This window comes from Macaca thibetana, chromosome 1 (genome assembly GCF_024542745.1).
Source record: "Macaca thibetana thibetana isolate TM-01 chromosome 1, ASM2454274v1, whole genome shotgun sequence".
NCBI lineage: Eukaryota > Metazoa > Chordata > Mammalia > Primates > Cercopithecidae > Macaca > Macaca thibetana.
The window spans coordinates 18,354,197-18,374,589 of NC_065578.1; the positions used below are offsets into that span (position 1 = coordinate 18,354,197).

Here is a 20,393-nt window from a genome sequence, read left to right on the forward strand (position 1 = left end):
GCCCAAGGTCTCAAAGATGGAAGGTGACCAGGCAAGGATTCAAGTCCCAGTGAGCCTTCTCTTCTGGCCCTAGTGAGCCACCCAGGGACAAAGACTGTGGGCTGGAGCATCTGCTGGAGGCCCCTGCCTATTGTGTTCTCTCCACCTATTTACCAGATGGGGCAGGTCATAGACCTGAGAGAAACTGAGGCCTCTTCTGCCAGCAAAAGGGGAGCCTGAAAGTGGTGACATCAACAGAAGAGTATCCATGGTGATGTTCTTTTAGTTCTAGGCAATAGACCCCTGGTTCTGAGAGATGGAGAGGCCATCAGGCCGGCACTTTGCAGAGTGAGGGCCTGAGACCCGGGGAGATCTGCAATTCCCAAAGCAACTTAGTGGCAGACTCAAAGCCACAGCCCAGGTCTCCTGACTTCCAATAAGATTTGCCAAGGCACCTTCTTAATGGACACAGTGCTTTCTTTTCATCTACCTTTATCCCTCCTATTGAAGCAGGAGGAAGTTTCCTGAAGCAATTCTCTATTTGCAAAAATAAATAAATAATTCCAAAAAAGCTATGTTTCCTTCTATCCCATTTTACCAAACAGTTATGAAAATAAAAGGTTTGGCTAACATCACACTTAGGGACATTGTCAAAAAAGGGTGTAGAATCCAGGTCATTTAGTGTGTAGGTTATGACCCTTCCCAGGAAACCAATGTTTCCCAAAGCGCATTCCTTGAAAGTGAGTTATGAAAAACAGGTTCAGTTCTTTTTTTATTAACTGCGGGACTTCTCAGAGCCTTTAATATGCCAACATGGGTGATGATGCTCCTAATAGACAAGGGAGTCTGATTATCCAGACTCTGGATTTCTGGATTTCTCCCAGTCAATCGCTGCCCTTTATCCCTCAAGGGACTCAATGCCAAGGTGAGGGGATCCACTTTACTAGAAAGTCACGAAATGTGCAGGTCACAGTCCAACAAGAAACGAATCCACCCACCAAGCAGAACAAACAGTCGTCCATGAAGAAGCCTTTTCCAGCCATCCCATCCCGGTTTATTTGGCACCTCTGACTACCAGTGAGGACCAAAAGTTTCACATATTAGGCATTTGCGTTTCTTCCTCTGTGAACCGCCTATGTAGCCAGCTCTTTGTCCTAACAAAGTATTCCCACTTTCCTTATTGATGGAGGCAATGCCGTGTGGTGGCTAACAGCCCTGGAGTCAGGTTGTCTGGATTCAAAGCTTAGCTCCACCACCATACTTGATGACCCTGGATAAACTGCTGGAGGCCCTGCTTCTTCATCTTTCCAATGGGGACGACAACTGTAATAGCCTCAGCAGGTGTTCTCAGATTTAAAGATAGAAGTGTTTTACCAAAAGGTACAAATGCTTTTCAGAGTGTGTTCCTTGCTTTTTCATTTTGTGTAAACTTCTAAGTTAAATTTGCATGCAGTCAAAGCTATCATTTCGGCACTGGCTTATGCACCTTCTAAAAGCCTCTTCCATCTCAAGATCAAATACTGATGTTTGCTCTCTGGGTCTTTCATGTTCGTTTAAAGGTTAATTCTTCAGTCCATGAGAAATATGAAACATTCTAAGTTAAACATGCCGTTGCAATAGAGTTTTAGTGTGTTTTCCTTCAAAAGTATTAGCTGTTTCAACACATTTATTGAACAATTATTTTTCTCCCCAATAGGAATACCACTTGTGATTGTTCTAAGTTGTTCCATTACTAGGTCTGTTTCTGAGAATTCTGACCCATTTGCTTCTGCCACTCAGCCCGGAGCTCTGCAGCTGTCTTCAAGCACTGCCTGTTTGCCTCTTAGGTGACTGCCTTTAAATTAAATGTACCAAAATCAGCCTGTGCTTCAGCATAAACCAGTTAGAACAGATAAGATGCCAGGGGAGATGGGGGGACAAGAGCCCATTTGTAACAGCAAAAGGATATGCCACCTAGAAATAAGCCCCCTTACTGAACCATCGCATTGGTTCTTGCAGTGCACTGCTTTTTCCAAACTTTTTACATTTGTTTTAACTGAAAGTATAGTGATATGCTACTTGTGTCTGGGCGGGATGCTTTCAAAATAGCACTATCCCCCCAAACACACACAATGCAAAGTGTGGAGGGGCGCGGGGCTGCAATAGGAAGCTTTGCCTCTGCCCCACTGTTCCAGCTGAGCCTGGGTTCCCCACAGCCCAGCCGGTTGAAGGCAGTGGCGGCTCCTCTGCTGGTCAAGCTCTGGAGGAGCATCGCCTGCCCAGAGCTCCACACCAGCAGCGGCAGGAAGAGAAGTTTAAGTCCTTTTCCCTGAGGTACTTCCATGGTGACCTTTCTTCCCTGGCCCTCATTATAAATTTCCTTTACATTTTCACTTTTAAAAGATGACTTAGCTTTGGCAGGACATGTAAGAAATGGCACTCTATAATATTTTCATTTGTAAGACTGTAATTCAGTGGAAAATACTGACTGGAATCAAGAGGTGGGCTTGACACCTCTTCTTCCCAACCTCACCGTACGCATCACCTATCAGGTCCGAGACTCACTGCCCTCCTCCATTCCTCGGTTTCCTCCCACTCACTTCACAGATTGGCTATGAAGACAGATAAGGTCCTGGATGAAGTGTATTAATAATGAGACCATCTATCAGTACTTGCTGACATCTGATGGAGATCCATTAAAAATTTATTTATTTTGGCCAGGCACAGTGGCTCACACCTATAATCCCAGAACTTTGGGAGGCCAAGGTGGAAGGACTGCTTGAGTTTAGAAGTTTGAGACCAACCTGGGCAACATGGTGAGACCCCCGTCTCTTTTTTCTATATTTAATTTAAAAAGATGAAAAAAGACCATCCGGGCTAACATGGTGAAACCCCGTCTCTACTAAAAATACAAAAAATTAGCTGGGCGTGGTGGCGGGCGCCTGTAGTCCCAGCTACTCGGGAGGCTGAGTCAGGAGAATGGCCTGAACCCAGGAGGCAGAGCTTGCAGTGAGCTGAGATCCGGCCACTGCACTCCAGCCTGGGCGGCAGAGCGAGACTCCGTCTCAAAATAAATAAATAAATAAATAAATAAATAAATAAATAAATAAAAAGATGAAAAAAATATTTTTCATGTAATTGAAAAGTATTTTATAGGGAATGAAAGAGGGAAGAGTCAAATTGTTAATCTGAGATCAAACAAAAAATAATTTCTACTTTGAAATTTTTTTTTTTTCCTTTTTTTTTTTTGAGATGGAGTCTCGCTGTGTCGCCCAGGCTGGAGTGCAGTGGTGCGATCTCGGCTCACTGCAAGCTCCGCCTCCCGGGTTCACGCCATTCTCCTGCCTCAGCCTCCCGAGGAGCTGGGACTACAGGTGCCCGCCACCGCGCCCGGCTAATTTTTTGTATTTTTTAATAGAGACAGGGTTTCACCGTGGTCTCGATCTCCTGACCTTGTGATCCGCCCGCCTCGGCCTCCCAAAGTGCTGGGATTACAGGCGTGAGCCACCGCGCCCGGCCTGAAATTTGTAATCTCTGAAAAATAACCAAAGCTTACTGGGGTGACTATCTTAAAGATGATGGGAGAACATCAATTTTCAAAGTAGTTGGCTTTGGAGAAATTCAAGCCCCTTCCCCTAATGGAAAATCAACCGTGACTGTTCTAGGACAGCTCAGGACTGGTGGATATATCGTTACAGTCTCCTGGAAACAGTCTTTGCTCCCCAAGGAACACACACACAAAATAAAGCCAATGGCCCTACTAATCTCTTTGGTTCATTTCCTTTCTCTCTCATTCATTCTACCGTAATTGTCTGGATTGCCTTTACAGGAGGCAATTCATCTCATTCTTAATTGGATAAAATGAGGAACCATTATGCTGCATGTAACAGAACTCATCAGAATCTGAAATCACTTCTGGCCAAATCTATGAGGGAGCCGGTCAGGTGAAAGCACCCCAGGAAACCCCACTTCTTCTTTCTAATCAAATCATGCCATTTCTTCCTGGTGGAGAAGGGCTGCCTGGCTGCCACCTGGACACAAATCAGAGGCTGCACTACTAGGTGGCAGGTCCTCAGGTCGATAACAGGCCAGGGTCATGAAAGGCCGCCACCCTCCGGAGAGGCCAGGTTGGGCGGGAAACGGCCAGCTTGGCACCTACGGTCCAGAGCGTGCCTCCTGTTCTCCCTGCCTCAGTCCCCACAGCTGCCGCCCATTCACAGAGCAAAAGGCCCACGTGAAAAGACTCACCACAATTTTCCAAGGAATGGAGTTCATTAAAATCCTGCTGGAGGCTTTTGGCTGGAATGCTTTTTCTCCTTGTATAACGGGAACTATAGCAGTGTTGTCTATACGACAGCTCCGAATACGCTCAGAAACATCAGTCACAACAGAGACTGTGTAGGGGCTGGTGCATATTACCAATGATTCCATCCATTCCCCGGCTCCTGCTCCAGAGACAACACTCGGCCCAGAGGAGAAAACTTCCAGGCAGACCCCAGGATGGGGGGGAGAGAGGAAGCCAAGTTTCCCCACCCTTAACATAAACCCATGGGGAACTTCAGTGGAAAAAGCATTTTTTTAATGTTAAAATGTCTTGCATGTGGGCATCTTTATGGATTGGAATACAATTTATTTTTTAATTTTTTTTTCTTAAGAGATGGGGTCTAGTTATGTTGCCCAGGCTGGTCTTAATCTCTGGGGTTCAAGCGATCCTTCCACCTCAGCCTCCCAAGTAGTTGTAACTTCAGGTGACTGCCACATTCCCAGACAGAATACAATTTCTAAATAAGACAAAACATACAATGCTCTCCTTGGGGCAGGCACCTTTGGATTTTCCCCTAAAACTCCAAAGATGTGTATCTGCTCTTCTTTCTTCCTCTATTGACACGAGTACTTTGGGAAAAGAATCTGAGAAGCACCAAGGCACAAGTCGCTGAGAAAACAGTGAAAAGGTGGCGAGCAATGGCTTACAGAAGTGGACCAACATTTACTGAGAGCTGGGTACGACCATTAAAGAGCCTCTAACGCCTTTATGTGTAAAACAAATAAGCACAGCTGCCAGTTATCCTGTTCAATAGATGTACAGCGTGCAAAGCTGACCACAGCCAAGTCCTCCTTCCAGAAACTAATTCCCCACGAAACGTCAGCTCCATAGATAGTGAAGCCTTTCATCTGGTTCTCCACGAAAACCCTGGCACCTAAACAGTGTCTGGTGCATGGATGGCGCATATAATAAATGCTTGCAGAAAGAATAACTCAGTTCTACAGCTCTTGCTACTCATCCTCAGAGCTTATGGTGCACATAATAAATGCTTGCAGAAAGAATAACTCAGTTCTACAGCTCTTGCTACTCATCCTCAGAGCTTATGGTGCATATAATAAATGCTTGCAGAAAGAATAACTCAGTTCTACAGCTCTTGCTACTCATCCTCAGAGCTTATTCACTGGTCAATGACCAGTGGCCCGAGAGAATCCAACTAGGGTCATTCTTTTCGGGGATCAAGCTGAAGAATCCTTGCATTTTGACCTGTGGAAGAGAAGGCAAGGAATAAAGGCTGCATTTCTTCCCAGAGTAAAACACAGTGCCTGACTTCCAGGAGGTGCTCAATAAATGTCGACTGAATCCACTACCTTTTCATCTACTTCAGCTGACACCCCTTTAGAAAGGCAAAAACTTTAAAAAAAAGAAAAAAGAAAAAAAAACAGGGTCTCATTCTCTCACCCAAACTGGAGTACAGTGGGGTGATCATAGCTCACTGCGGCTTTGACCTCCTGGGCTCAAGTGATCCTCCCACCTCAGCTTTCTGGGTAGCTGGGACCACAGGAGCATGCCACCATGCCCAAAATTTTTTTTAAATTTTCAGTAGAGATGGAGTCTCCCTATGTTGCCCAGGCCGGTCTCAAACTCCTGAGCTCAAGCAGTCCTCCCACCTTGGCCTCCCAAAGTGCTGGGATTGTAAGTGTGAGCCACCAGGCCCAGCCTAAGTGAAGACATTTTAAATGTTGTCTTTGAAATAAAGGAGGAAACATGCTGGTCTGAGATTGTTGGAATGACAATGCTAAAGGGGAAGCCAGGGAAGAAGAAAATGTAAGCCTGCTTACTCTATTAACACAGATAAAGCAGATGGTATCTGGCCTTCAAGATCCCCAAAGGCCGGGGTAGTCATCTTGGGTCCCAGGCCCAGTGCACCTTCATCATCTGGGGGACAAAACTGAGTTGTGCTCCACACAGCTGTCCCTGGAAAAATAATTTCCAGATTTCATTGCTTTAACTATTAAAGACTGAAAACTGAGCAGCACTGCCTAGCAGACATCAGATATTCTGCTAATCAATCGTATTAATGAACTATTAACTAATAGTATCAGCCTTCACGTCACCAATCAATTACAAATGTGTGTGAGCTGGCTCCATGGGCTGCTTCATGGACAGCAGGTTCTTGGAAACGTAAGCAGCAGGTCTCCACTCACTCGTTCACTGAGGCCCGAACGTGGACACGTCCCCCATGTGCTCAGCCTTCTCATCTGTCAAATCACACTCCCTGCAGATTCATGCAGCCCTGATGCGGGTGGCGATGCAGGGGTGTGACAGAGATAATTTCAAAGTATGGCTACTGCTGAGGCTGGCAGTGTGAAGACCTATGCCCAGCTGGCTCTTTCTATTTCTAGAGCGCTGTTCTAGCTACTTAAAAAGAAGAATATGCTGAAACGAATTAACCTATGAAGTTATCAACTCCCCACTAAAAAATCAGGATGTCTCTTCCACCTTTACCTCACTGGCCTGGATACTTTCCCAGCCCTGATGTCTTCCCCTTGCTTGAGTAAAGTCTGGGGACACCCAAGAGCTGAGCCTTAGGGCGACTATAAGAAAGAAAGAAGTAAAGGAACTAAAAACATGAAGTGCCCAATGTTTGCAAGCAGAGACTTTCTTGCCTAGTTAAACAGATTCACAGCTATTTTTGGTTTGCTCTTAAAAAGGCAAAGGACGGAAGGCCTGCTGGGTGCCAATACGCAGAAACAAACACCTTCCTCAGCTCAGGGCTCAAAATACACCCCAGCTGAGACATTTCTGCTCTTGCTGCCAGTGTGCAGAGTAAGGCCATAGAAGGGCCAAGTTTATGAAGCCAAGGGAACATCTTCACATCATATGATTCTTGGCCCTCATGGACATGTGGGTATTTTTGAAACAGCTTAACAACAGATTTTGGCTGGATTCACTCTAGCACAATGGGATTAATATGTAAGAAAATGATGTTTTGGCCATCTGCAAAGGAAGGTCATTTCCCACCAATCAGAGCAGGCCTCATAATCCCAAGGCAGCAAAAACTCTGATGCTGGGAAGAAAAAAGAAAGCTGATCTGGCATGATAAATTGGGCTGCCTTGTCCTGGCTGCCAAGCATCCCTCATATTTCTCTTTAATGCCACTCTATAATCAGACCATGGTGGACTGGATCCATTCCCCCACAGTTCCCTGGCCCTGACATCTAAGCGAGGCCATTCCCTTCATGGGGAATGCTGGCAAATCCTGACATTCTCGTCCGTCTTAAAACTGGAGACTTTTCTTGAAAACAACAATCTCCCCACCTTCATTATCTTGGGCAGGTGAGCAGGGAGGAGTGACTGCTGTTTGCACGGAGCAGCAGTGCATTAGCTACTTTCAAAACATCTGGCTGATCCCAGAGTACACCAGACAAAGGCCTGGATCCTTTGCCTTTAGACAGGTGCATAATAGTGTGAATTTTCTGAAAATACAGCTTTGGGAAGAAACTAAAACTGCATGTGAACTTCAGTGCCACAACAGTATACTCAGCACAGACCAATCCTTACAGAATAAAAGCATTTTGTAAATCCAGTTAAACAGGAAAGAAGAACTGTCATTCCCAGAGAACACTGGCAGTAATAATAATAAAACATTCAAAAAACTTCCAGGATCAGTCACAGGATCCAGTACAAAGCCTGTGCACTGCCCCTTATATGAGCATCACACGTAGCAAGGAGCTCAAAGCCAGGCCATCAATCCGAAAATGGCTTTTGAAGCATGTCAATATAGTTTTTTGTCAGTCGTGATGGGGTTTCACCATATTGGCCAAGCTGGTCTCGAACTCCTGGTCTCAAGTTATCCACCTGCCTTGGCCTCCCAAAGTGCTGGGATTACAGGCACGAGCCACCGAGCCTGGCCAATGCATGTCGATATAGTTTTAATGAGGCATGCACTACCAGATCCTAATTTGTTGAAAAGTCATGCTCGATTTCCATTTTGACATTCCTCATACTTCAATTAAAAAATTAACGAGAACACCATTTCCCCAACCCACTCTGGATGATGGAATCCACTCTGGCCTCTTGTTCAGCCTCTGAGGTAGACAGGGCCCCCAGGTAGCCTCCACACAGCCAGAGAGGAGAGCTGGCGCCTCTCAGGCCACCCCCTGAGGCAGTGGAGGAAAGAGAACCACTAATCATAAATGACCTGGCTCTGAGAAGGGATTTTTTGCCCCATGACTAGTTCTTGCTTTTAAATTATGTGAAGTTAACATTATTCTCCATAATATACCTACGTGTTAACATTTTAGATTACTAATGAATTTAATTAACAGTTTCTCTCCCAACAGGCAAAACTGACACACCACATAGACATGCCACATTTAATCTGTTGCTTTCAGTGTGACTAACCCAAAGGAACCTGGCAAGCAGGAGAAACCAGACCTCCCGGCGCTCCCAAGCCACATCCCTATCCTGGCTTCTTCCCCATAGAGTCTAAATCATCTAAAGGAGGTGAGGTGGCCATATGTACCTCACAGGGGTGTTGTATGACTTTGAAGAAATAATAAACAACACAAACAGAAGTCCCCAGCTTAGTCCTGGGCACCCAGCAGGTATTCAACACGTCAGCTGTCCACCTCAACCTCAGCCCACCTCCACCAGCTCTAGCATACATTCTACAGAAGAGAAAGTTAAAAACAGAGAAGCAGGATTGCCTGAGGTCAGCAGTTCAAGACCAGCCTAGGGAACACAGGGAGAGAACCAGTCTTTATGCAAAATAAAACATTTTTAAAAATTGGCCAGATGTGGTGGTGGGTGCCTGCAGTCCTAGCTGCTCGCAAGGCTAAGGCAGGAAGATCATTTGAGCCCAGGAGTTTGAGGCTGCATTGAGCTTTGATTGCACCACTACATTCCAGCCTAGGCAACAGAGCAAGACCCTGTCTCTCCAAAAAAAAAAAAAAAAAAAAAAAAAAAAAAGGAAAAGTAGTATGCTCTGACAGTAATCTATAGAATGTCACACACTACATCATAGATCAGTGGTAGATATGGTCTGGCACTTCAACCTATGTCCAAGTACCATCCTGCAACTAAGCTTCAGAGGTGATCTCTCTCATTATCTGGCTATGGCGAAAGACAGCTCTTGATACTCTCCTTCATTCGCCATCAATGCTGCAATTTCCCTGTCGAGCCTAGGGAAAACCGGCACAGGCAGCAAGGGAACCAGTTGACCAGGTTTTCATAAAAGCAGCTACACGCACATCCCTGAAAGAGAGAGTGATGAGGGAATCCCGGAGAAAAGACACAGCTGTAGTGAAACACTTCAGTTGCCATAAGAACAAAACAGCCTATTAAACACCAGGAAGGGTCTACTGAGAAAAATTTGTTCATCATTTCCTACTTCTATGTTTGGCTTATTTCTAAAATACAGTAATAACTAAATTGGCAAACTAAATTTAAACTCAGCCAAGCATGCTTTCATGCTGAGTTTAGAGGAAAAACAAGCCCCTGCAGCTGACCAAATTAAAGGCGGATCACACCTTCAACTTTTGCCCCCCTCTTCCACATAGGATCAGTCATAGATTTCTGACCAAGAAAGCCATTAAAGCACTTCCCAGACCGCACTCTGTAGTCCTACCTCACAGGACTGCTGAGAGTTTAAATATGGCTGCGCATGAGGCGCTGCATACAAGCTCAGCAGTCAGTGGGCTGATGGTGACCATTCTCACCACATCAAGTCCAAGGTCTCCTCACTTTCAAGGATACATCCTACCTATCCAACTTCATACTTCAGTATTTCTCAACAAAGGACATCTCCTCCAACCCCTCCAGCCCACACCGCCCACCCGCCCCCAGCTCACATATCACACGCTCAGGTCCAGGTTCTACACAAAACTGGACCCAGCCAATCTAATGGGCAGGCCAATGTTTAAAAATCAGGATATTCGGCCGGGCGCGGTGGCTCAAGCCTGTAATCCCAGCACTTTGGGAGGCCGAGATGGGCGGATCACGAGGTCAGCAGATCGAGACCATCCTGGCTAAGATGGTGAAACCCCGTCTCTACTAAAAAAAAATACAAAAAACTAGCCGGGCGAGGTGGCGGGCGCCTGTAGTCCCAGCTACTCGGGAGGCTGAGGCAGGAGAATGGCATGAACCCGGGAGGCGGAGCTTGCAGTGAGCTGAGATCCGGCCACTGCACTCCAGCCTGGGCGACAGAGCGAGACTCTGTCTCAAAAAAAAAAAAAAAAAAAAATCAGGATATTCTGTCGTGCGCAGTAGCTCACGCCTGTAATCCCAGCACTTTGGGAGGCCGAGACAGGCAGATCACTTGAGGTCAAGAGTTTGAGACAAGCCTGACCATAATGGTGAAATCGCGTCTCTAATAAAAATACAAAATCAGCTGGGCACGGTGGTGGGCGCCTGTAATCCCAGCTACTGGGGAGGCTGAGGCAGGAGATTGCAGTGAACCAAGATCACCCCACTGCACTACAGCCCTGGTGAGAGAATGAGACTCTGTCTCAAAGCAAACAAACAAAAAAACCAGGGAATTTTACATAAAAACCCAAATATATGGCTCCTCTAGAAAAATGTGAAAATGAGCAACAGAGGCTCTATTTCCAACAGGGCAACAAGCACGGGGAGTAACGCAGGCAGCTGCCCTTTCCGCAGGGGCCTGTGCCTCCAGATCCCGCCAAGCCCACTTCAATGATCTTCCTCACTCGCTGGTTCCTGGCCGGGGACCCCTTATCCTGAGCACACAGTGGGTTCATTTGCATCACAACTATGTTACTACCCATCTGAAATGTCGACTGTCTGGCAGGGCCCTCTCTTTTTGATACCTGCCTTCTCTCCACTTACATCAGAAGCACGTGCAGTTGTCTCTCTGAGCAGCCAGTGACCTCAAGAAACCTCTTTCTTCCCATTTCCTGAATTACTATGAATGAGATACAACAGATTCCCAACTCCTTCCACAGGCTCCGCTCTGTGTCACACACTTGCCTCTCAGCTGGGAGTTTGCATCCCTATAAATATACAAATAGTGGCACTGCAGACCTTTCGGGCTGCTGTATAAAGTTTTCTCTGTGAATGACATGCGTGCCTCTCCTAGCAGTCATATATTTTTCCTAGTAAAACTGTTCTGAATGCATACAATGGAATTAAATAAATCACTACAGCATATGAACAAGTTCCCAACCCACTCTAAAAAGATACCTCACTAATGAGCCATGCTTGGCAAAGGATAATCACATCCAAGACCACATGGGACACAACAGGAAAAACAGAGGACCAGACTCAGGGACTCGCGTTCCAAACCCAGCACTGGAACTCACTGCCAAGTGATCAGGGTGATTCGGTTGGCCTCTTAAGACCTGATTTTATTCCTTTCCAATACTTCCTGTGGCTTTACAGATGTTTTTGAATATTTTGGGCACTCTCCAATAATATGGTGCTAGTGAATTTGAGGCAACATCTTGAGACCAATCATTCTGAGCATAAAAATCTATGAAAATGAATAGAATATTTAAAAACTAGATGTGACAGGCCCTTTAACAAGCCAACTTTTGCTTGTTATACCTTTTCAAACTAGAAATGAAGCCACGGAAGCATCTTACAGGTAGACGCTTGTACTGTGTTGGCTGGAGAAACTCATACAATAGCAGAGACTGATAGTGTCTGGCCTGCGTGCACTGCCAAATGCCTGCGGGATGGGTATAGCCTCTTCCCCGCCACATCTAAATGCACGCTTCTAGACACTGAAGACAAGGCAGGTGGGGAGGGAGCAGACTGTCATTAACTTCAGAACTCCTAACTTGGGCTTCATCAACACAGATGGTTCTGAATGACAGACCACCATAGGAAACCCATCTTCTCTCTGCCTGGAGGAATCTCATAGTCCAGTGGCATGGTCTGCCAGGGAGAGAAAAGGTTTCCTGTGTTGTGAATTCTGCGTGGAAAAAGCTACACAAAAGCAACCCACTCTTAGCTGCAGTCTCAAATGGAACCATATGAAGGAGGCACGTACCAGGTCGATCAGGTCGCTGAGGTTTTTCTCGATTTGCTGGGGAGGCAGGCGCCTCATTAGGTCCAAGGCACAGTCCAGCTGCTGATCACTCTGTGGAGGGAGAAATACAAGTGCATCAGTCATTTTTGCCAGAAGGAATATCAAAACCTCCTTTTAAAAAGCATGCTTGTCCAAGGCATTCTAAAACCCAAAGAGCCGTGTAGTGGGCCCTCTGCCAGGTCTCTGCGTGCCGCTAGCCTGGAGGCGGGGACTGTGCAGGCTGTCTGCTCCCCTTTGACAGCAGTCTCTGTCTCAAGTGGGGGCATCCAAAAGACCCTGAAAGAAGTGGAAGCAGGCTGGAGACGTCAGAAAGCTCCCCCGCTGGCTCCCCTGCTCTGCTCAACGGGCCCTGGCGGCTGCAGATGTCGTGCCTCCCAGTTGGTTCCATGGTGAGCACACTCAAGTAGCGGATTACTTTTGCCCTTTGTTGTAACCTGGGTATAAACATCAGGTAACATCCCCAAGCCAGGTTCCTTGATGAGCTCCAAGTGAGGGGGAAAAGCCAGGCAAAGAACAAATGGCAAGATGCACACGGGTTAAAAGTGCTTCATTCATTCAGTGGAAACTCAGAACACTAAGACCTGAACTACACTAGTCAAGAGCTCGCTCCACCCAGCAAAGTGGACTGCAAATGCAGTCAACTATGTCACTGCAGCGGCAGAGGACTGGAAAGACAGCTATGACCCTTGTTTATCAAGTACTCTTTTAAAAAATGTTTTTAATTCTTTTAAAGACAGGGTCTTGCTGTGTCACCCAGACTGGAGTGCAGTGGCACGATCTTGGCTCCCTACAACCTCCACTTCCCAGGCTCAAGTGATCTTCCCACCTCAGCCTCCCAAGTAGCTGGGTCACAGGTACATGCCACCACACCTGGCTAATTTTTATATTTTTAGGGGGACAAACATGGGGTTTTGCCATGTTGCCCAGGCTGGTCTTGAACTCCTGGGCTCAAGCAATCGAACTGCCTTGGCCTCCCAAAGTGCCAGGATTACAAGCATGAACCACCGTGCCCAGCCCAAGCACCTTTTTAAAGCTATGCATCCTGTGCTTCACAATACTCTCCTCACAGTATATATGCTGCAAGTATTTACTAAGAACCACCATGTGCCAGTCACCACAAACATATAAAAAAGAGATAAAGGGAGGGGGAAAGGAAGAGAACTGAGCAGAGGCGAGGCTGGTAAAGTGCAAAGTAAATTCAATGCACAGTGGGTTCTAACATGGAAGCCTAGACCTCAGGAAATGAGACAAGAAATAAAGTGAGAAAGGTGGGCCAGGTCCAATGGTGAAGACCTGTGTATGCAACTCTAAGAGGTACAGGTGACTCCGAGTAAGGCAGATGGAGTCTCCAACACTACCCAAGCAGAGAGGCACTATCTAATTTGTATCTGGAATCTGCTCTGCTCAGACCAATTTCAGGATTTTTGAAAGGCCTAAATCAACAAGCTACAGCCTCATAGAATACACAGAGTAATCCTCAAAATGCCACATTTGGCCTTAATGAAATACAACTTTTGAATATTACCATTTATAATCCAGGTCTCTTAACCACTAGTAGGCCATGGGACAAGGACCCACTTCATAGTCACCAAAGACATAACACATTATTAAGGAGAGTCAATTTCATTTTTTTAAAACAAGATATTGACATGGCATATACAGCCAGCTGTTTTAAAAAGAATGAAAGAAAAGAAAAAGCCTGTCCCTTGCTCAAAATGGCTATCAGTGACAACACACAACGAACTGGCTCTCCTGCAAAGAGTAAAGAAAAACACCACCCCAGAAACTCTACCACTTGTTTTGCTTAATGCCAGCAACATGAATTCCCCACTTGTGCCACGCACTTCTATGCCAACATGTCAGCCAAGGCCACAGTGACGGGTTTGGCCCACTGGCATGAGAGGAAATTTTAACACCATGTCTAGGGCAGAACACACAGATAAGCTGATTTGACTCTAGAGGGACATATTCAATTCCCAGTACTGCCATTCATTAACTTAGGGCCTTGGGCAGGTTTCTTAATCTGTAGAAGGCTCTATTTATTTTTCCATAAAATGGGAACACAGTATCTTTCTTAGAGACTTACAATAATTTAGTAATGCATGTGAGATGTTTAATACACAGTAGTATGTGTTTAATGATTAGGGATATTACGTGCATACAAATATATATACAGCTTTTAAATATTTTAAAATTTTAAATGATTCCCCTGCCCAACCTCCCTGCCCCTCAACCCAGCCCTGGATCTCTCTCTCTTGCTCCCCTTATACTAGAGCTAATGTTCAAACTCAATAAGTAGCTAAGTATTCTCTTGGCTGAGCAAGAATAGAAAACCCTAAATGATTCAAGTCAAACTCGTTAAAAGGTATAAACTAGTATTTCTCAACTAGGGATGATTTTGCACACGTGCACACACATACACACACACCTCCAACCAACCCTGCCAGGAGACATTTGGCAATGTATGGAGACATTTTTGTCACAACTGGGAGAGAAGAAACTACTGACATCTAATGGGTAGGGGCCAGGGATGCTTCTAAATGTCCCCAAACGTGATATACAGCCTCCCCACAACAAAGAATCACCTGGCCCAAATGTTAATAGAGTTAAGGCTGAGAAGCCCTGGGCTAAAAATAATTGCTTCGGGGGCTGCAGATTCCCAGAATCTGATAGACGATAAAGTTCCTCTCAAGAACAGTGCACATGCAGGGAAACATTTTATATTCAATTCTAATTTAAAGACCACACAAAACCCCTAAAAATTTCTGGTCTTCAGAAAGTATCTCAACTAGATATTAGCAATCCTCCTTATAAAAGAAAAGCAAATTAAGATATAAGGAAGCCTGTCTAATTTGAAACTGTGATCCAGGCAGAATATAGAAGGGATTAACCAGAAACTGAGCAGTGTTATGCAGGAAAAGACCTAAATTGACCAGAGAAGCTCAAGGTGAAAGACGCTGTTTTAATCCTTCTTCAGAGCCTGTTCACAACCCCAGTTCCCATATGCTGATCACATCCCCACCCCGCAAGGGGGCTAGACAGTCCTCTGTCGGCCTGTATCTAGTTGACAGCACTAGAATACCACTATGAAACGATCTGACTGGTATTTTGCATTAATCCCAATTAATCTTAATTGGAAATGTTTCACTACAAATTTCTAGGGCTAAGGATGTTTAACTGTCATTCAATGAGGAAATGACTAAATGCTTCCCATAAGTGAAGCAACATGGGAAAGCTTAATGACAGCTTGTAAGATGTTAAAATTAGAGTTAACTGGAGCCATTTGCTTGGGAGTCATCCCAAACCCTAAGGGGTCCAAACAGGAAACGGCACCGGAGAATGAAGCAGATGTGGATGACCTTCAGCTACAAGCCACGACACAAGTGACCCCGGAAATGGAACGATGGGGACGGAGGGAGGGGGCTAGTCCCAGGGGCCTCCCTAGGATGCTGCCACTTTTATATAAAGCTCAAAAACAAGCAATAGTGAACTTTTTTTTTTTTTTTTTTTTTAAAGATAGGCTCTCACTCTGTCACCCAGGCTGGAGTGTAGTGGCACAAGCTCAGCTCACTGCAACCTCTATCTCCTGGGCTCAAGTTATCCTCCCACCTCAGCCTCCCAAGTAGCTGGGATTACAGGCACACACCCCCATGCCTGGTTAATTTTTGTTTTTCTTGAGACAGGGTCTCACTTTGTTACCTAGGCTGGCATGTAGTGGCACAATGTCGGCTCACTGTAGCCTCGACTTCCCAGGCTCAAGCCATCCTCCCACCTCAGCCGTCCAAGTAGATGGAAGGCCACCATGCCCAGTTAATTTTTTGTAGTTTGGTAGAGATGGGGTTTTGTCATGCTGCCCAGGATGGTCTCAAACTCTTAACCTCAAGCGATCTGCCCACCTCGGCCTCCCAAAGTGCTGGATTACAGGCATGAGCCACCATACCCAGCCAATTTTTCTATTTTTTGTAGAGACAGGGTTTTGCCATGTTGCCCAGGCCGGTCTGAAAGTCCTGAGCTCGAGCGATCCACCTGCCTCGGCCTCCCAAAGTGCTGGGATTACAGGTGTGAGCCACTGCACCTGGCCATGAACACTCTTATTATTTAGACATGTGTTTTAGACTAATATAACAAGGCTTTTTTTGTCTTTAAGCCAAGACAAGGGAATGATAAATACAACATTTAAGAAGAGTAGAAGAGCAGTTCCAGGGAAGCCACGAGGGGAAGATGAAAGCTAGGTCTCATATGGAATGGCAGGTTCAAGGGTATTCATCATAATTGTGATGCTTAAGTTATGATTATCAGATATCTAAACTTTTTTTAAAGGTAATAGAAAAAAATACAAAGTACGCAGGGAGTGGTGATGCGCTCCTGTAGTTCCAGCTACTTGGGAGGCTGAGGCAGGAGGATCGTTCAAGCTCAGGAGTTCTGGGTTGCCGTGCACTATGCCCGTCAGGTGTTCGCACTAAGTTTGGCATCAATACGGTGACCTCCTGGAAGCAGGGAACCACCAGGTTGCCTAAGGAGGAGTGAACCAGCCCAGGACAGAAACGGAACAGGTCAAAAAAATACAAGAAAGAACAAGTAAAGAGAGGGCTTAGGACTCAAGAGTCCAGGGTCCAAGGTTATGCCCTGTCATTAGACGTCTGTGTTCCTTGGACTGCTCACTTAATCTCGTGGCCTGGGATTTGGCCCAGATGAACTCTAAGACTCCTTCTAGATGGACTGCCCTCTATCCTACTGCGAAAGCAGACACACCCAACCGCCACACCCTTCAAAACAAGACCATTATCCTGGATTTGGCCGCTTGCAGGCCAGCAACTGGGCTACAATTCAACAACTGTGCACTGAGTGCCAACCCTGGGCCAGGCCCTGAATCTGGCCCAACAAATGAGACCCAGTCCCAAGCCTCAAGGAACCAATTGTCCATAAAACAGCAAGTAACCACAAGGCCAAGTGGTGTGTCCAATAATGAGACAGAGAAGGTACAAAGAGACAAGGCACAGTTCACCATACACTGATTTGTACTTCTTTGTGTCAATTATTTTCCTAGGACTTCCCTCCCTCACATGGCTACAAAATAAACAGAAGGCCAGTCAGGGGAAGTCACCCGGTGGCTAAGAGCTCCTTAGGCTCCACAGGCCGGCTCCTTCAAAACTCTGACTGGTCCAGGCACCTCCTTTATAAAGTGAGCTTCACCAGTTCCACCTCCCCGTGGTGTGCTCCAGGTGGAAAGGTAAATAGTAAAAGAAGGACCGTTCCTCCTCACCCTCTGGAATTCTCTGCCCATTCAATTAGTCATCTGATCATTTATGTGAGTGTTTCCTAGGTAACAAGCACTGTTTTCGATGCTGAGTGGTCAACATAAAAGTCTCTGCTCTTCATGGAGCTTATGGTGCAGTCAAAATCAGTATGGAAAAAAAAATCAAGGAAGAGTCCTTGTTAGGCTGTCAAATAATAAGGAGGGGACAGTTACCCCACTTTAAGCTGGCAAGGCTCCAAGGGGTAGGTTTAGGGATTTTTTTGTGTTATTTTTTTCTTTTGGTATACAAACTGAGATAGGAAATATTTCACTTTGTTTTCATATGATTTAAAGAAAAAGCATAAAATTGCTTAAATCATCCTGCAATAAATAAAACAACCATTAATATGGACTAAAACAATTTCTCAGAATAAGAAATCAGTCCAATAAAACCCTACCATCTACATATCTGCTACAGTGTTCAGACATCTGAGAGTATTGTGAAATCATCTGCATACAGGAAAACTTGGCCTACTAAGCAAACTCCAGGGCAAAGTCTGATTTGGAAACCATCATCAAGTGAGATGTAACCAGTCCCTACACTCCAAGTTTGGTAGAGTAAACACACCATCCACAACAATGTCAATGTCAGAGTAGAGGTTCCCACTAAGTAGGGCAGGGAGCCCCAGAAGATGTCTCAGAATGGGGCCACAGGAGTGGTTTAGTCCTGGATGAGCAGCTGTGCCTTTCCAGGCAGCAGGTGCAGCAGGGTAAGGAGAGGTGAGCCAGGTGCGTGGAGGAGGTGGGGAACCATGGGGGGTGGCCTGGGAAGGTGGACTGGGGCCTTGTCACAAGGGCCAGATCACACCCAAACTACTCAGGGGGCAGCTAAGCTGGCCCTAGGAGCTAGGCTCAGAACCTCACTTCTCCCTCAGTTTTTTGCTCCTGTCCAGTTTATAGGTAAGGCATCTGTGCTACATTCTTTAAAATCTACTTTTCTGTGAGGGTTCTGGAGCCCCTAGAGATTTTTCCACAGGGAATGACAACTGTTGTTGTGACTTAGAAGGTGAAGCAGATTATATTTTCTAAAAATGACCATAACAAGCAGTCCCAGACCACATGCTCCTCCTGCATCGTGACTGTGACACTCCTCCCACATGGGGGGAGCGAGGTCTGTGACCCCTCCGCCCTAGAACCAGAGGAGCTTTTGTAACTTTTTATCACCAGAGCCCAGCACAAACGATGCCCTATGACTTGTGAGCCCACAAGAGACAATGCAGCTTCTCTCTGCCTGCTGAACACACAGGCCTGGAGTCCACTCAACTGCCCTGAGGCCACCTCGTGCAGAAGAGTCCCTGAGACTCCATGGACAGAGGGAGGCCCACGGAGCCCCCAGGTGCTCAAGGCTCCCACTGTTCCAGCTTCAGCTATCTGACTGCAATAGCAGGAGACTCCAAGCCAGAACCACCCAGCCAAGGCCCTCCTGAATTCCTGACCCACAGAAACCATCAGAGACAATGAAATGAATTATTATTTTAAGTCACTAGGTTTTGGGGTGATTTTGTCAGACGGCAATAGTAACTGACACAGAAGAATTTGTCTGGTGACCTTGGGGAGACAGCCTGACCAGAGACGAAACTGGGGGCAGAAGAGCTAGCAGAGGAGCCTCTACAGCAGCCAGGTCTCTGGCTGGATGGCCGGAGAGGAGGAGAGCCAAAGACTTTTTTTTTTTTTTTTTTTTTGAGACGGAGTCTCGCTGTGTCTCCCAGGCTGGAGTGCAGTGGCGTGATCTCGGCTCACTGCAAGCTCCGCCTCCCGGGTTCACGCCATTCTCCCGCCTCAGCCTCCCAAGTAGCTGAGACTACAGGCGCCCGCCACCACGCCCGGCTAGTTTTTTGTATTTTTAGTAGAGACGGGGTTTCACCATGTTAGCCAGGATAGTCTCGCTCTCCTGACCTCGTGATCCACCCGCCTCGGCCTCCCAAAGTGCTGGGATTACAGGCTTGAGCCACTGCGCCCGGCCGAGAGCCAAAGACTTTAAGGTCAGAACAGATAGGACGAGGTCAGTTACTGGAAATGGGAGGAAGCCCAAGGAGCCTGAGATGACTATGTTTCCTAGCTGGGGCCAGCTGCTAGAGGATGGTGACACAGCCTCACCGGAGTGTGTGTGGTTTGTGTGTGCTTTTAAAACCCACTGTTTTTAATTTCAAAGACAGGCACAGGCAGTAACTCAAACTGCTAATGCTTGCAAGCAGAGGTCCTGCTTGGCCTGCTGTAGTGGCTGGTTAAGGCAGATTTGTGCTTAACAGCATCTGTCTGTACATAAACAATCAACCAAAGCTTCAAGACCTTCGGAGTTTGTTCTTAAGTTCGTCAAGACCTTCACTCGTTTACATTCCCAAGAGGCTTAGCAAATAACTTCATAGACAGCACAAAGGTAAACTCTGCTGGCGCCCAGAATGACTTACCACAAATTTATGGAGTCTCACTTAACCATGGTTTGTCTTGTATAATCTGTGACCCAATAAGCAATTTTGTTTAAACGTCGAATCTGTTTTCTGCCATGTGGCCCGGGAACAGTTTGTGCTGGGGGCAATTTGGGGAAGGAATCCTGGGCCCGCCCAGCCGACCACTCATCTTTAGGTCACTCTGGAAAACCGCACATTTTAGATTAATAAAAAGAAAAGTGCTTCCTCCACTGCCTGAGTGTCCTCTGGGATGTAATGATAGCTATGCAGGAGGGAGATGCCTCAAACACAAACACACACATACCCCTTGGATGACTTTCTGTTCCCATGGGAAAATCCAATACCCAAGCTATCAAGGGAATCACAACCACGGTGGAAGTCCACTTGGTAGACCAAGCCTCCTTCAACCTTTTG

The 20,393-nt window shown here is 46.2% G+C and overlaps 3 protein-coding genes across 24 annotated transcripts in view; 2 read left to right on the plus strand and 1 right to left on the minus strand.

The window, feature by feature from the left end:
• The window catches only part of MICOS10 (mitochondrial contact site and cristae organizing system subunit 10), a 447,625-nt gene that overhangs the window by 235,471 nt on the left and 191,761 nt on the right, over nt 1-20,393 (plus strand). Inside the window, exon 1 of one of the 17 annotated variants that reach the window (XM_050793749.1) lies at nt 4,463-4,466. The exons of 15 other annotated variants lie outside the window; for them this stretch is intronic. The gene's annotated coding sequence lies outside the window, so the exon portion shown is untranslated. Of the gene's footprint in view, nt 1-4,462; nt 4,468-20,393 lie in introns of those variants that run through there. One more of the 17 variants, XM_050793834.1, reaches the window with a different exon arrangement.
• Nucleotides 1-20,393, minus strand: part of CAPZB (capping actin protein of muscle Z-line subunit beta) — a 149,568-nt gene that overhangs the window by 73,191 nt on the left and 55,984 nt on the right. For all 5 annotated transcript variants that reach the window (XM_050792383.1, XM_050792355.1, XM_050792372.1 and 2 more), the window contains one exon: nt 12,237-12,326. In XM_050792383.1, coding sequence (XP_050648340.1) covers nt 12,237-12,326 — 90 coding nt within the window. The remainder of the gene's footprint in view (nt 1-12,236; nt 12,327-20,393) is intronic.
• NBL1 (NBL1, DAN family BMP antagonist) overlaps nt 1-20,393 on the plus strand; it is a 282,591-nt gene that overhangs the window by 37,570 nt on the left and 224,628 nt on the right. The window contains exon 1 of one of the 2 annotated variants that reach the window (XM_050793141.1): nt 4,464-4,467. The exons of the other annotated variant lie outside the window; for it this stretch is intronic. The gene's annotated coding sequence lies outside the window, so the exon portion shown is untranslated. Of the gene's footprint in view, nt 1-4,463; nt 4,468-20,393 lie in introns of those variants that run through there. 2 annotated transcript variants of the gene reach the window in all.